At 37.7% G+C, this 15,211-nt stretch overlaps 1 protein-coding gene across 1 annotated transcript in view; it reads right to left on the reverse strand.

Moving 5' to 3' along the window:
- Positions 1 to 13,441, reverse strand: part of LOC107590300 (TRAF2 and NCK-interacting protein kinase-like) — a 57,931-nt gene extending 44,490 nt beyond the window's left edge. The window contains exons 1-2 of the mRNA XM_016279009.1: positions 13,094 to 13,441; positions 2,591 to 2,656 (exon numbers count right to left, since the gene is read on the reverse strand). Of these exons, the coding sequence (XP_016134495.1) occupies positions 2,591 to 2,656; positions 13,094 to 13,150 (123 nt within the window). The 5' untranslated portion in view covers positions 13,151 to 13,441. The remainder of the gene's footprint in view (positions 1 to 2,590; positions 2,657 to 13,093) is intronic.
- Positions 13,442 to 15,211: the final 1,770 nt, after the last annotated feature.

The raw sequence follows: 15,211 nt of genomic DNA on the forward strand, positions 1-15,211 counted from the left end.
AGTAATTTTATGATTAAATGATCTATATTTTAATACTCCCGCACGCCACCCCCAGTCACCATCTGTAGAACTTAGTGGCGCTGGTGCCACTGCTCTCAAATGTTAGTCTGGAGCCCTGCACTGGATGCAACAAATGCCTCGTTTATAACGGCTTTTAATGTTTTTGTCTCGTCGCTCCGGCCGGGACACGGCATATGGTAAGGGGTGTAACATTTCCATCACATGCTTGAGGTATTCAGCCAATCACAACGCACTGGATAGCTGGCCAATCACAGCACACCTCGCTTTTCAGACCGATGAGTTTTGTAAAAATCGATGCATTTCAGAAAGGCGGGGCATAGAGGAGAAAAAATAATGTACAGTATGTGGAAAATAATGTTGTTGTTTTTTACCTTAAACCGCATAAACACATTTCATTACACCAAATAATGTTATTTTTTGCAACATCATATGACCCCTTTAAAAATGTAATATACTCAAATTATGAGTACTTGATTTTTTGGAATCTGATTACGTAATCCAGATTACATGAAATCAGTTACTGCCCAGCTCTGTCATCTGAAAGTATCAATGTTTAGGAGTACAATAGCATATAAATGGACTTTAAGCTAACATACATGTCACAAAACCTGTTGAAGAACACCAAGATCCTGTAACAACTCAAGAGATTGACTCAGAAAACATGGTTATGAGCAGAGGAATTCTTGGTAATAAATCTTCAATTAATAAGAAATGACAGTACAGTTATGCCCCGATTCAGTTGACAAATTAGCTAATTCCACTGTCGCACATGATTTTTCATTTTTATCCCTTCTTCACGCCGTTTCTCTTTCACTCTCATTAACACATGCTAACTATACACGAAGGGTGCCCGTTTGATTAGAAGAGTTCATCTTTTGCTGTGATGCATCATTTTCCATAAAAAGGATATAAAATCTATCACAACATTCTCATCTTGTGAGACTGAGGGAAACAAAATCTAGCACCTGATAGAATATGACCCCTCCATACACCTTCACAAGTGGGCAACACCTCAAAATCACACCTCCTACTGGTTTTCTCAGTATACTGACTGCACCTGGACAGAGAGCTCAATGTCAAGCCCAAAAACTTCTGCAAACTGCGGCTTTTCTCCGAGGACTTTAAAGCGACAATCATAACCACATCCTCTTTCACTTCTTAATTTGTCTAATAATTCTGTATGTATGTACAATACATTCTTACTCAAATGTTAAAAGGTTAGTTCATCCAGAATTGAAATATCATTCTCATATAATCCCATACCTACATGACTTTAGTGGAACACAATAGGAGTTGTTGGGTAGAATATTCTGCTATAAATTTTGGGGTTAGTAAGATTCTCTTTCTCTTTTTTTTTCCAAGAAATTAATCATTTCATTCAGCAAGGATGCATTAAATTTATTAAAATCGACAAAAAAGCAATTAAAAGCTGTACTTTTGATCTTCCTCTTGATAAAAAAAAAACCCTGAAAAAAATTATAAGACAATCAGCATATTAGAATGATTTCTGAAGGATCATATGACCCTGAAAACTGGAGTAATGGCTGATAAAATTCAGCTTTGCCATCAAAAGAATACAAATTATATTAAAATGGGAAAAAGTCATTTAAAAAAAATCTTATCAACTTGAATTTCTGTCTGTTAGCTATCATATGACTTATGACATATATGGTGATTTGAAATATAGCATACAAGTTGTATGGACTAGTTTTACAGCGCTTATTTGTCATTTTAATCAGTTTTTTTTTTTATTGTACAGAAAATAGCGGTATAAATATTCTACCAATTCTTCTTGTTTCTCACAGAAGAAAATATAGTCAAATGGGTTCGGAATGACATGAGGATGAGTAAATGGCAGTAAATGACAGGATTTAAATTTTTTTGGGTGAACTAATCCTTTAAAAGTATTGCATAATGACAGTGGTTCAGATTGACAGACTGCTTAACTGCTCCTATACATCACCTCTCGTGACTTCAGTCTCCAAGCGTTAAATCTGACACTTTGATTGGTGATCTCTTCATTTAAAAAATAAAATAAAAAGATCAATAGTATTCTCCTCTCAGCATGCATCAATCATACCCAAAATTAGCGTCTGACCGCTGTGAATGAAGACCAGAGTCTTCTCATCTTCACCTTCAAAGAAAAACGCCAAACCAAAAAAGTTCAAACATGCCAACCTGTTTAGACCATCTCAAACTGTACAAAACGTATCATAATCACCATCAGCAACTTAAACCTTATATTTTCCTGAATGCTGTTTGCAAACCTAAGCCTTACAAACAAATCACCCTGTCCAAAAAGTATTTTTTCAACTGAAACATCTGACTCACACCCACTAGTTTTTGAGCAGGTTTCGGAAGACACACACATGAGTCTTGACACGTCTGAACATACCACACGTATAACGCAAGAGCTGCTAAGAAACTAACAGGTAAGTGCAGATCTTTCAGGGAGGAAGAGGGGAAAATTTGAAGCAAACTGCTGAGGGAAATGCAAAACATGTTTCTGAGACTGAACTGGATAGACCTACCCAATCATACATTTGACTTATCGGACACCATTATTTACCTTATATACTTGTCCGTAGGTCCCATTTCCCACAAGCTCCACCAGCTCAAATATGCCCGCAGGGTCCTGAGGGGAGAAAATAATAGAAGAGGAGATTAGCTTGCATTATCCTGTCATTGAACATCAAGGAGAATCACACATACTTTATACACCGAGGTCATCATAAATGCTGACACTGCAGTCATTAGACCTAACAAAGCATGTCAATTAAAGTTAAATCTGTTTGCACATTGAACATAAAAACCTATTACAGTATCCAGTGAGCCAAAGCCAGAAAATGAATTTTGAAACAAACACTGAGCCTAAATTAGGTCCTATTTCCTGCAAATTAAAACAACTTAATTTTTTTTACCAGAATTTTTTTCTAATCTATCTACCAATAATCAGTTAACAGTGTGCTATTATGCAGAAAATTCTGCCTTATTGGAAATGTCTGCAATCATGCCTGACGTTGAAATTATTAAAGATATTTTTAGCACAAGAACCAATAATATCTACCTGACTGTGCCGTTTCTATTTAAAAGTGCTGGCAAACATTATGTGTTGGTGGGAATATAAAAAGCAAACAAGACTGAAATCAGATCACTCTTACTTTTCCTTTTCATTTAATAAAACTAAAGCGGTTACCAGAACTGTCAGAGTTCAATTCAGCTCCATCAAGCATGATGCTCATGAAAATAAGCACGACCAATAAATAATGCAATACACCTGGAACAATAAGCAAGACATGTTGCCATGGTAATCTGACAATAGCTGCCATTCCTGTCACCAGAGGGGTAATTTATGAAATATGGTTCAGTGAATTCACAAAAATGTGCATAACCGCTTAAAACAAACGAGGGGATGAAGCTGGCGGAACATTTACGATGGATTCAGGTTTATTTAGGTGAATATAAATTGAATGAATGTAACGTTCAGAAAGAACGAGGTGTAACTAAAAAAAACTACCATAATTGGTATCTTGGAGAAAGGTGTAATCGAAAAAGTCCATTTGTTACCCCTTATCGTCGGCCCTGCCTTGAAGTGCAATATCAGCACCTACACTCTTGACCAATGAGAAACTCAGGGAGGCGGGTCCAATATACTTTGGGAAATCCAATTCGCTGTATTCCCACTAACTCTCAAACATTCACCGTTTGAGCTAAATGCTCAAAATACTTTGGTACATAAATACAGAAATCATACAGTATCATGGTATACACTATCGTTTAAAAGTCTGGGGTCAGTAAGATTTTTAAGCAAATTAATACTTTTATTTAGCAAGAATGCATTAATTACATAAAAATTAGAGTAAAGACATTTACAATGTTAAAAAATGTTTATATATCAAATACAAACTGCTCTTTTTAAATATCTGTTAATCAAAGAATCCTTAAAAGTGCATCACAGTTTCCACAAAAATGTAAGCAGCACAACTGTTTTTGACATTGATAAGAATTTTTCTGAGCAGAAAATTTGCGTATTAGAATGATTTCTGAAGGATCATGTGACACTGAAGACTGGAGTAATGATGCTGAAAATTCAGCTTTGTCATAACAGGAATGAATTACATTTTGAAATAGAAAACAGTTATTCTACATTGTTATGATATTTCACAATATTACTGTTTTGACTGTATTTTTGATCAAATAAATGATGTCCTGTTAAGCATTAAAGACTTCTTTCAAAAACATTATAAATATTACCAACACCAAACATTTGAACAGTAGTGTATGAAGTAGGGCTGTGCGATTAATCGAAATCGAATCGAAATCGCGATTTGAGACGTTGCGATTTCCTAATCGCAAAGCCTGCGATATGGACGCGATATAACTCTGTTCCAGCCTTGAGTTGCAGTCTTACTAACCAATAGAGTGAGTGCACCTCCGTTCTCCCCAATCAGCACTGCTCTAGCCAACTGCGTAAACACCCACTATTAGAAAAATAAAAAACAGAAAGCAGGAGAGAGACAGAGTGGGATTATGGCGTCTACTGGGTCAGATCGATAGTTAGGCAAATTAAAACTAAAGAAAACCGTATGCAACTTAAGCTTCGAAATGACAGACAACGAGTAAAAAAGGTAATTTGCAAGAGCTTCACAGCCCATATCAAAAGCTCCCTTATCTGTTCTGTTTTCAGTACTGGAGGATAAACGATACATTCCTAGATGTTTTTGTTAATACGTGAACGTTATCTTACACATTTTATCTCCCCAACAGATTAATTTGAAATAAGTTTATAATGCATGTTGGCTAAACAATAGAACCCCTCCCAAAACACAATAACAAATTTAATGGATTTCAGCATTATAATGGGAATTTGTTTGGTTTTAATGTAATCTATAATGGTGTCTATTTGATGGATCCTCTTGGTGGGATGTAATCTGGCAGATGGCAACCAATAGAACAACAGTAATTCCTATTGGAATAATGCCCAAAACAAAAAGGAATTTTGTAATGGTTTAATGGAAACTATACGAATTTCTGTGATAGTTTCTATTGTTTTTTTCAGCAGGGTAATGATACCCATACTGTGCTACACATTATTGGCAATATTGAGCTGAAGCTTGACTTTGCAAATTTTAAATCGCAATCGCAATATCTGTCAAAAAAATCGCAATTTGATATTTTCCCCCAAATCGCACAGCCCTAGTATGAAGTACTATTTGATTACGTTTGGATATACAAAAATCATTTTCACATATAGTATTTATATCATTTTCCAGTAACAATATCTAATACCATGACACCCACCCCCCCCAAAGTACTTTTCGGAATTATTTCTTCTCTTACATCTACAGACTCAAGAATCAAAATACTCAAACTGACAGGTGCATTATAAATTGCAGCCAGAAGGAAGTATGCTGCCTTGGAACAGCCGGAAATAAACATGAATTTACAGTAAATTAAAGTGGAATGACACAGAGTCAGTTACAGTCAGCACAGATACTTTAAAACCAAGCGTGACTTTTAACACCCAGCCACAGATTCAGTGTGGGAAGAATTAGGTCAGCACAGCACTCGGTGTTCGGACAGAGACCTTACTCTAAACGTCACTGCTGCCGGTTGTGAGTGGAAACCCCATCAATCTCTCTGCTGCTCTGAGACCCGATGGAACATGAGCTTCCCGAAATGACACACCTGCACAGTCACCGTACCTGCAGGAACATCATCTTCCTGTGATATTATTTTTTTTAAATAAACACTCACGTATCTATCTTACATAACTCATGCATGTGCCTGTACCTGCATGACACTTTGTTCCTGAAATAAGACTGTGAAAACGTACAGTTCGGGAAGGGTGTATATATGCTTAACATCTATTTTGGGAATGCTTTGAGACGTTTGCCCTCTCGAACAGAATGTTTTGTCTCCAAAACACATTCGTACAGATGGACAGGCATGGGGAATACTGCGGACTAAAATGAGACCACCACATTCTGCTTACGAATGTAAAGATATAAGAAGATGCTTAAAGTGGCGCATGTTTCTCCAGGCATTCAGCAGTTTTAAATGATACACCATTACTTCTGTTGCTTCCGTTACAGGAAAATAACACAATGAGTCAGTTTTTCAAGCAAGTTCACATTTCTCATGAAAAGACACCTCAGGCATCAGGCTAACATTGACGGAGTACACCAGCAGTCCACATCAATGCAAATGGAGCACCCTCTGTATTTTTTCCTTTTATTGTCTCTATAGGGATTAAAACATTTTTTATAAACTAAGCTATGAACCAAACCAGACAGCTTTGAGATGATTCACAATATTTCTGATGATTCGCAAAAAAAAAAAAAAAAAAAACTGAAAATATAAGAAAGGGACCATTTGTACTGTAATATAAATGAATAAAATAAACATTAGGCTATATTTTAAAAAGACAATATATTTGAAGTTTTACAATATACAGTAATATTCTTTATTAGTTTAATATAAAAAAATAATAATACTTTAACGTTTTTGAAAGAAGGCTGCATTTATTTGATAAAATTTCGATCATTTAGTCAATAGGTAAAAATATGTACAAAGTACAAAAGTAAAATATTTACATCACCATTGAAAAGTTTGAGATTGGTAAGATTTTCTAAAATAATTTTTGTTTTTAAGTAACTTATGCTCACCAAGTCTGCATTTATTTGATGAAAAAAAACAGTAAAAAAATCACTAATCACAGGTAAAATCGAGGTAACAATGGAGTTCATAGTAGGTCTAGCTCAAAAGGTTTAAGTGTTATTTTGAAAAATTTAATTTCTCTATGGATAAAATTAATAGGAATTTACTAGGACTTGCTTTTAAACTCCAATGTGTGAGATACATGAATTACAGTGTCTAAGAATTCCCAGTTTAACCAACAGAATATTTGCAACTTCACAGGGCGGAAACGTACTCTACACAAATGCAGACATGAGGGCGTGCAGTTTTGTTCCTCATGCTTCATGTGAATTCTTCCATTACTGTCACAATAACAATTATTCAACCGAGTTAGCTTCAAATGCCATTAAATCAGTATTTAGGTTATTCAGGTAAACATTTTAACTCGGTTAGTTACTTTTGAAACTGTTGCTCTGCCATAAAAGTAGTTGACCTAAAAGAGAACACTTATGTAAAGTTTGCAATAACACTGAAAATGCAACTTGTGCATTGTGATATGAATTTCTCAGACAAATTTCATAAAGCAACAGATGTAAAACTGAGCTTTTTGTGCATAAAACTACCACTTTACTTTTTCTGAAGTAGTGTAGTTTTGAGGACAAAGTACCATAGAAACATAATGGAAATGGAACGGTATATAGCAATCCCGAAATGGAATCAAAGCATGCTTCAGTCACACTGAAGCTTTAAACCCCACCCGTGTCATTAGCATTTTGGCAGGGCCAATTCCATAAGGACCATAAGTTAAGTGGTCCACTCTTTGAGTGGGAGGCCATTCACTTGATCTCTTGAAAACACCACTAAGGAAGGGGCCCGTCTGTAAAGCTATGAAGTGCTGAATGTTAAGCTTTTAATTAGAAGTTCTGGTTTTGTACAATGTAATGTCCTTCTTTAGTAAAACTTGCATGACTTACAGCAAATTCAGGTGAAAACTGTATGCGATTTATACCTAGTATGTGTTGTGTGGGATTTGTATGAACATAACTAAACAAAAAAATACATTAACTAGAACAAAGCCCTGAACCGTCTTTAGTATTAGTACACTCCGAGTCGTTGTAAGTTGAACTAAACTAATCTGAGCTCTCCAATGGAGAAGTTGCATGTAAACAAACCCCTATAGTGTAGAGCCATGTGACCGTGCTGTTTGTATTAGAAAGCCGTCTTCAAAGGATCTTCTGAAAGACCACTGGAGGTTAGAGCATGTTTAGACATGCCATGTTGAATGACAGCATTGCAGCTCTGCATAGCCAAGAACAGAGCGCCTGATGAACAACAATATACCTGAGAGGGGAACCCATTGACCGGGCCAATACAGTAATCCAACACTAGTAATTACATTTCTTGTTAATCCCCACGCAATTAATCACCAGCTGTGAGAAAATCCAGGCGTAAAGGAATAGTTCACCCAAAAATGAAATTCCAGTCATCATTTCCTCACTTTCATGTCTTTCCAAAACTGTATTCCTTTCTTTTATTCCATGAAACATAAAACGGTTGGGTTTTTTTCCCATATAATGAAAGATCAGGGCTCAAAAAATACCATAAATGTCAATGCGCTTGAAGTAGCTATGCACTATCAAGTCACAAACAACAGCATTTTGAGAGGAAGAAAGTGAACTTTCAAGTCAATATTCATTGGAAATATTTCCTCTCGAATCAGACATCAAAGATGCCACATGTCACTGGCTCTCTCATGTCACATGACCAAGTGAGGCCAAGAGCAAATGAGATATGAGCACTCATTACACAAACTAAAGGTTCCAAATGGTGTTCGCAGCGATGCCAAAAAAAACAATTTTTGGTTCCCCAAAGAACCTTTCAGTGAATAGTTCTTATTCAAATTCATTATATGGAAACAGCAGCATCAACAATCTGCTAAACGTCTTCTACTGAAGAAAAAGACATATGGGTTTAGAACAACATATGTGTCAGGAAATGATAACAGAAATTTCTTCTTTTTTTTTTGGTGAAACATTACTACAAGATACCACAGATATTTCCAAGCAGAAAAGTACAACCCAAAACAAAGAAATATAATTTTTTTGTGTACCAAACAAAACTGCTATAACAAAAAAACACTGGGTTTACTGATTCATACAACATGCTCAATCTGGGAAAAACATAACAAAAAATTATTTCCATTAAAGGAAACTTCTCCCACATATAAACACATTATTGCTTCTTTACAGTGATTCATTCACCAACATTTACTCAGTGATGAGGAGGTTATGATGAACGATTGCTCTTCGGTGATAACAGCACTGATAATCTTCCCACTTGCAGGAGGGTAAGAAGAATTTGCTTTTCATGCGCTTCTATTAAGCCCCGGAGCACAAGAGGCGGATGCTGCTGGCCAGAATCATGAGACAAGGAAAAGACGAAAAACACTAGCTGACATCTACAGCTGGGACTCCCCCCGCCCCCTTGACATGACTCTGGGATGTAATAGTCCTTTACCTATTAATTATTCACAGGGAAAAACATGAGGCTGGAACTATATGTTAGTTCTTCCATGCTGACAAAACAGGTTGAATGTACACACATACACACACACTTACGTAAAATGAATATGCAAATGGCAACATGGAATACTCCCATAATGCACTGCTCAGAGACACCAGTCATTGTGGTTCAGAGTCATTGTGGTTCATTTAAAATGCTATTATACTGTCTATTTTGCTATGATAACAGGCTATAATAGTATTTTATAATATGCTATTATAGTATTTATTAATATTTTGAATTAGTTTTATTTTTGTTGAATATGAAAGATGATATTCTGTACTGTCAGCTGGGACCAAAACAACACTGGACCACATTTACTTCCATAGTACACACTACACACACACACACACAAAAAAAACATTTTTCCAATATCTTATTTTATGTTCCACAGAAGAAAGTCATATAGGTTTGGAATGACATGGGGATGAGTAAATCATGACCGAATCAAAGGTAAATAAATGTTCTTGTCAAAGGTTAACGTGATGTAAAGTTCAATAAAACTATCTGCTGGGACTCATGCACTATATATGTAGCCCCAAGCACATTGTCAAGATCTGTGTCAGTGAAACAAAGCATACACTTCCCCTGTGAGGCAAGACCATGCGCACTGTATTGGGTGACCTAATTTTTAAGCACAAAAGATCCTGAGAGAGTGGCGAGCTCATGAGCAGACATGAGGAAAATAGCTTTGCCCATGGGTAGCGGTGAGGGGGGAAAAGCATTAAAGATACCTCAACATGGAGAGACACGGGAAAGCTTGAGAGTGCCGCTGTACTGTTTCTGAGTCTAGAGAGTGTCTCAAATGCCAAACGCCTACACAGCGATGTAAACACAGACATGGTCACTCAAGACGGCAGTCAGGCATGGTGAGTGGTTTCCACAGTTCAGCCAAACCAAACCAAACCGAAATGACAGATAAAACTCTGACTAATTCAGAGGAAACTTTCCATTCATAATGCACAAGTCTGAAAATATTGAGAAATATAATATTTCTGCATTGGGAACTTTTTCAACCTCGTGCAGAAGTCCAGGTTGCACAGATTCAAATTGGAATGACTGGATTTCGCTGAGCAATGGAAAAGTACAAGGATCAGGAGGTGAGATGAAGTAAAATTTCAAATTCGTCTGATTCTAGAAAGATCAAAGTGGTCATGCTAGACTTTGAGCAGGCAAAATTATGAATTGCACTGTTCCCTGCATGACATCACGCTCTGCTGTGTCTTTTTTAAATACATCAAACCAAACCGAAACGACAGATAAAACTGACTAATTCAGAGGAAACTTTCCATTCATAATGCACAAGTCTGAAAATATTTTTAGTAAATTCTGAGCCATATGATGCAATGGCATTGAAAACATTCAGGTGATGGTAAACAGTCACAGGTTAGCTGCAATCTAAACTGCTTCACATTGCAACATAGATTCCCTGCATGACGCACACATGACATTATTTTCAGCACTACTGCTGAAAATAATACTGAAATTCTGAGCCATATGATGCAATGGCATTGAAAACATTCAGGTGATGGTAAACAGTCACAGGTTAGCTGCAATCTAAACTGCTTCACATTGCAACATAGAGTAAAACCCCTCTCAGCTTCCCACAATCAACCGATTACCTCACAAATCATGTCCAGACATGACTCAAGCTGCACAGGTAAGATCATGTTGCATAACTAACATGCCTACAATCAGAGTCTGTCATCTCACTCAACAGATCTAACATAAGCCCACCGCAGGAGCACATTGTCTGTGTGGAACAGCACTACTGCAGCATTCAGAGACTCCGCACAGATCATATAGAGCGCCTAAAAACTAGAGCGTCTGAAACAAAGAGCAGCACGGAGCAGGTCAGCATTTCCGCAGAATTTTGTTGTTTTGAAAACATGTTCTAACATCCAACGTAATTTGACGTTGTGATGAAACAGAAGTAGTGACAAATCTTTTCTTCTGTATGTTGACGCACAACTGAGTGTAACGGATTATTGAAAAAGAAAAACATAAGGCGGAGCCTTGGTTCTATGAATCTGCTGCCTGATTGGATTTTGAGGAACGTAAAGTTCAAACGCAACATATGGGATGTCATTTTGGGCCTTCACGATGTAAACTGCGTAAATATTCATTGATTATAATGAGAGCTATTTAGTTTTGTATGCGTAAAAGAGCAGCCATAGTACACTTTTCAATCCATTCATTCGCACATGAATGCAGGTTACCAGAAAGAAACACAAGCTCGTGCAAAGAAGTTTCTCCGCTTGCTGCGTTCCAAGGTTCAAGTTTGGTTAAAGTGTGAAGCCATGTACCCAAATAAAATATTGATACGTCACAGCATGAGCACAAAATTAAAAGCTGCAGGTTTGCAGAGTTGCAGGAAAGTGGAGTGCATTGTAAATTTTTGCATTTTGGATTTATTATTACTAGTTCTAAGTAGAATTTATGTATTTAAAAAAGACACAGCAGAGCGTGATGTCATGCAGGGAACAGTGCAATTCATAATTTTGCCTGCTCAAAGTCTAGCATGACCACTTTGATCTTTCTAGAATCAGACGAATTTGAAATTTTACTTCATCTCACCTCCTGATCCTTGTACTTTTCCATTGCTCAGCGAAATCCAGTCATTCCAATTTGAATCTGTGCAACCTGGACTTCTGCACGAGGTTGAAAAAGTTCCCAATGCAGACGTCACACATTTTCAAGTTGGTCACATGAATTTGCTATGCTGTCCAACAGAAAACTGCTCGTCTTGAATGTGACTTCTGTCTGAGCTGCGATTGTATACATCTCTGCGCTATTGCCAATAAACAATAGACTGAAATGTGACCAAGTCTTGCCAGATTCAGACAAATATGAAACTGCATTTTATCCTGCCTCCTGGCACTCCTATGTTGACTCCTGGTTTGAGTCCAGCAGATTTAAGGGCCAGCGATTTTTCCTGTTGGTGGGCAAGGGGAACTAAGTACCCATCAAGCAGAGCATCCGAAAACCAAGGAACTTATCATCCAGACCACACAGAGAAGCTCAGAGCTCACAGGATCCAGAGCAAGCCCAGCACACACCGCTCTGACCACCCAGCCAGAGAATGTATGTCACAGAGAAATCATCTCAAACAGACCGAACAAAAGGCAGACAGACAAACAGAAGCTACATATTCAACACAATACGTGCACATGTTTGGCACTGAACCATCTTGATAGTAGGCTATATCATAATCATATAATGGCGGGGACAAGAAGTGAAGCTGTCTGCAATGCACACATTGCTATTTATTATAGGCCTCATACAGCATAGGGCAGTTGTGGCGGATGAATACCAGATACAGTCTGTATGTATCAGCTATAATTTCATTTAGACGCAAAATGCGGATGACGCAAAAAACGACAAACTGCTCACAAATCTGACAAACAAAATTACCATACTCACTTGGGCCTTCTCAGTCACATTAAGGATAAAAATGAAGGACTAATGTTTATTGAATAGGATGTTTCAATTATTGTTCGCACATTCATGCCGCATAAGCAAGTACTCCAGACGAATTGTGTAGTAATAATAAAATATTTTTTCTAATTTCATCAGATGCTCGTAGACTAACATATAGTGCATCTTTGTGTTAAAAAATATTTGATAAAATATGTATATATGGCACATTTCTAATAATAAAACATCTCTACTTATGTCTAAAATAAGCACAGATCTAATAATGCAATATTTCTAATAATACTAAAACCGTTCGTGCATCTCGAAGCTGTTTCTCGGTCAGGTGCATGAATATCAGCTCCCATATTTCCCCTCCATTATTAAATGGCGAGATGCTGAACAATATATTTCACCCATTGTAAGTCAAAACATCTCACTGTATCTCTCCACTCACCCGCAGAGCAGACAGGTCGATCTCATCCAGACTCCTCGCAGGAGAGTCACTCGCCATGATTATCTGTTATATTCAACAATATAATGCCTGAAATAACATGAATACAGACGCCGAACTGATCCGTGTAATACACCAAGCAGGCTGGATTGACTTCAGTCGGACCAGACGAAGCTCCCGGATGCTGCGGAGTCGCTGTTCTTCGCGAGTCCGGGTGTTTAAAACCGAATTAGCCGCTATATGGTTGCATGTAAAGGAGACATCTCGTGCTTGTACCGATGATCTGTTGCCGCACGAGTCCAGAAAGCACCAGCGCGCCAGGGGACGTGAATCAAGGCTCGGGCTGGGCGAAGGCGTGTCAATCACCAGCGTTTCTAGGGCGTGGCCTGAGTGAAAGGCGGGGCCAAACTCACTATTTTACTCTACAAACACGACTTATAATAAGAGCACATATAATTGCGTTAAATTACACTCACACACACTTCTTCAAGTAGCTGGATTTAACCACAAAGCTTACTAATAAATCATAAACTGCTAATCATAAAAACCAGAGTAACCCTGCTGTAGCACACACACATTCAAAAAAAACAACAACGCTATAACCAGTCTAAGCTGGTTGGCTGAAGTAACTGGTTTTACCTGGTGTCCCAGCCTGGCTGAGCTGGTCTCTCAACCTGGCCAAGCTGGTTTTAGCTGGTTAGTCAGTGGTCTGCCAGCCTGACCAGCTACAGAATTGGTCAAAACACCTTTAAAACCTGCCTGCAAAACAGCTATGACTAGGAGCCAACCAGCTGGTTTTAGCATAGGGTTTTTTTAGGTTTCAGTAGAATAAGCACCAACCCAGGGGCCAGTTGCATAAACACAGTCACCATGTTAAGACTCTGTCTTAAGAACACCCTAGCAACCAATATAAGAATGTTAAAACCTCTCAGAACGCCATAGAAACCACATAGCAACTCCCTTGAATTGTGACAGCGAGTTGTGAACGGAAAAACAGTACTTACATTTGTTGCAGATAATGTATAGCTGTTGTTGTGAATGTGATTATGTGCATGTATTGAGCAGCTTATAATGTGTAAGAGCAGTCAGAAACAGGAAGCCACATTTCAGACAGTGAGTGAGACAGTGAGCCACAGCACATTTCCTTTCACCTTCCGTTTATATAAGCAGCACGATTTATAAAACACATCACCTTCCCCCACACCACCTTCCTCTCGCATTCGCCTTGGTAGAAAACATCCTCTCTGACACACTCAGTCTGTCACAACGCCAGCCCCATTCAGTGTTATGAGCTCGGCAACATTTCACAATTGGTTTCCCTGATAACACACGTACATCACGGAGACGTCTATTTGACGTCTGCAAGACGTATTTGTCTTCTTTTCTTTTTTTTTCTGCAGATGAGTGTTTGCATCTGTAGGACGTTTCGTATTAAATGTCAAATAGACGTTTAGAAAATGTCTTTAAGATGTTTATGATGTAGACTGTATGTAAAACTGGCATCTTAAAGACGTCTATCAGATGTTTGTACACAGCAGATGCTTCCAGTACATCTCATCTTGCAGATGTACGTGTGCTCTCTGGGTTGGAATGGGGTTCAATTCCTTGCTGAGACAGTGTGGCAATGATCCATTTACATGTGTGTTTTTCTATCTATCCATTTGTCTATCTATCAATAGATCCTATATAATAACATATAGGTCCCATATAATATATAGGTCCTATACATAGTCTTTGTGTCTGTCTGCATGTCATCTATCCGTTTGTATAGCTATATGTTTATCTACAGTATCTATCTGTTATCCTGTATATCAATTTGTCCATCTCTTTGTCTTTCAATAAATTTGTATCTATCTGTCTGTCTATACATTTATCTATCTGTCTGTCTATCCGTTTATTTATCTATCTAACTACAAATGAATGACATACTGCAGTGAATAGTGCTCTATCTAGTGGTGGATGTGTGAAATCATTCAGTCAGAATTGAAACTTAATGGGGATATTAATTTTACTGAAGGAATTTTGTGCTGGATGGGGGAACTCCGGAACTGACCGTTTCCTTAGAGATTATGTAAAAATACACACAAATGTGCCTTACAGGAGTCTTGAAATCATACTCTG

This window comes from Sinocyclocheilus grahami, unplaced genomic scaffold (genome assembly GCF_001515645.1).
Source record: "Sinocyclocheilus grahami isolate Dianchi unplaced genomic scaffold, SAMN03320097.WGS_v1.1 scaffold126.1, whole genome shotgun sequence".
Taxonomy (NCBI): Eukaryota; Metazoa; Chordata; class Actinopteri; order Cypriniformes; family Cyprinidae; genus Sinocyclocheilus; species Sinocyclocheilus grahami.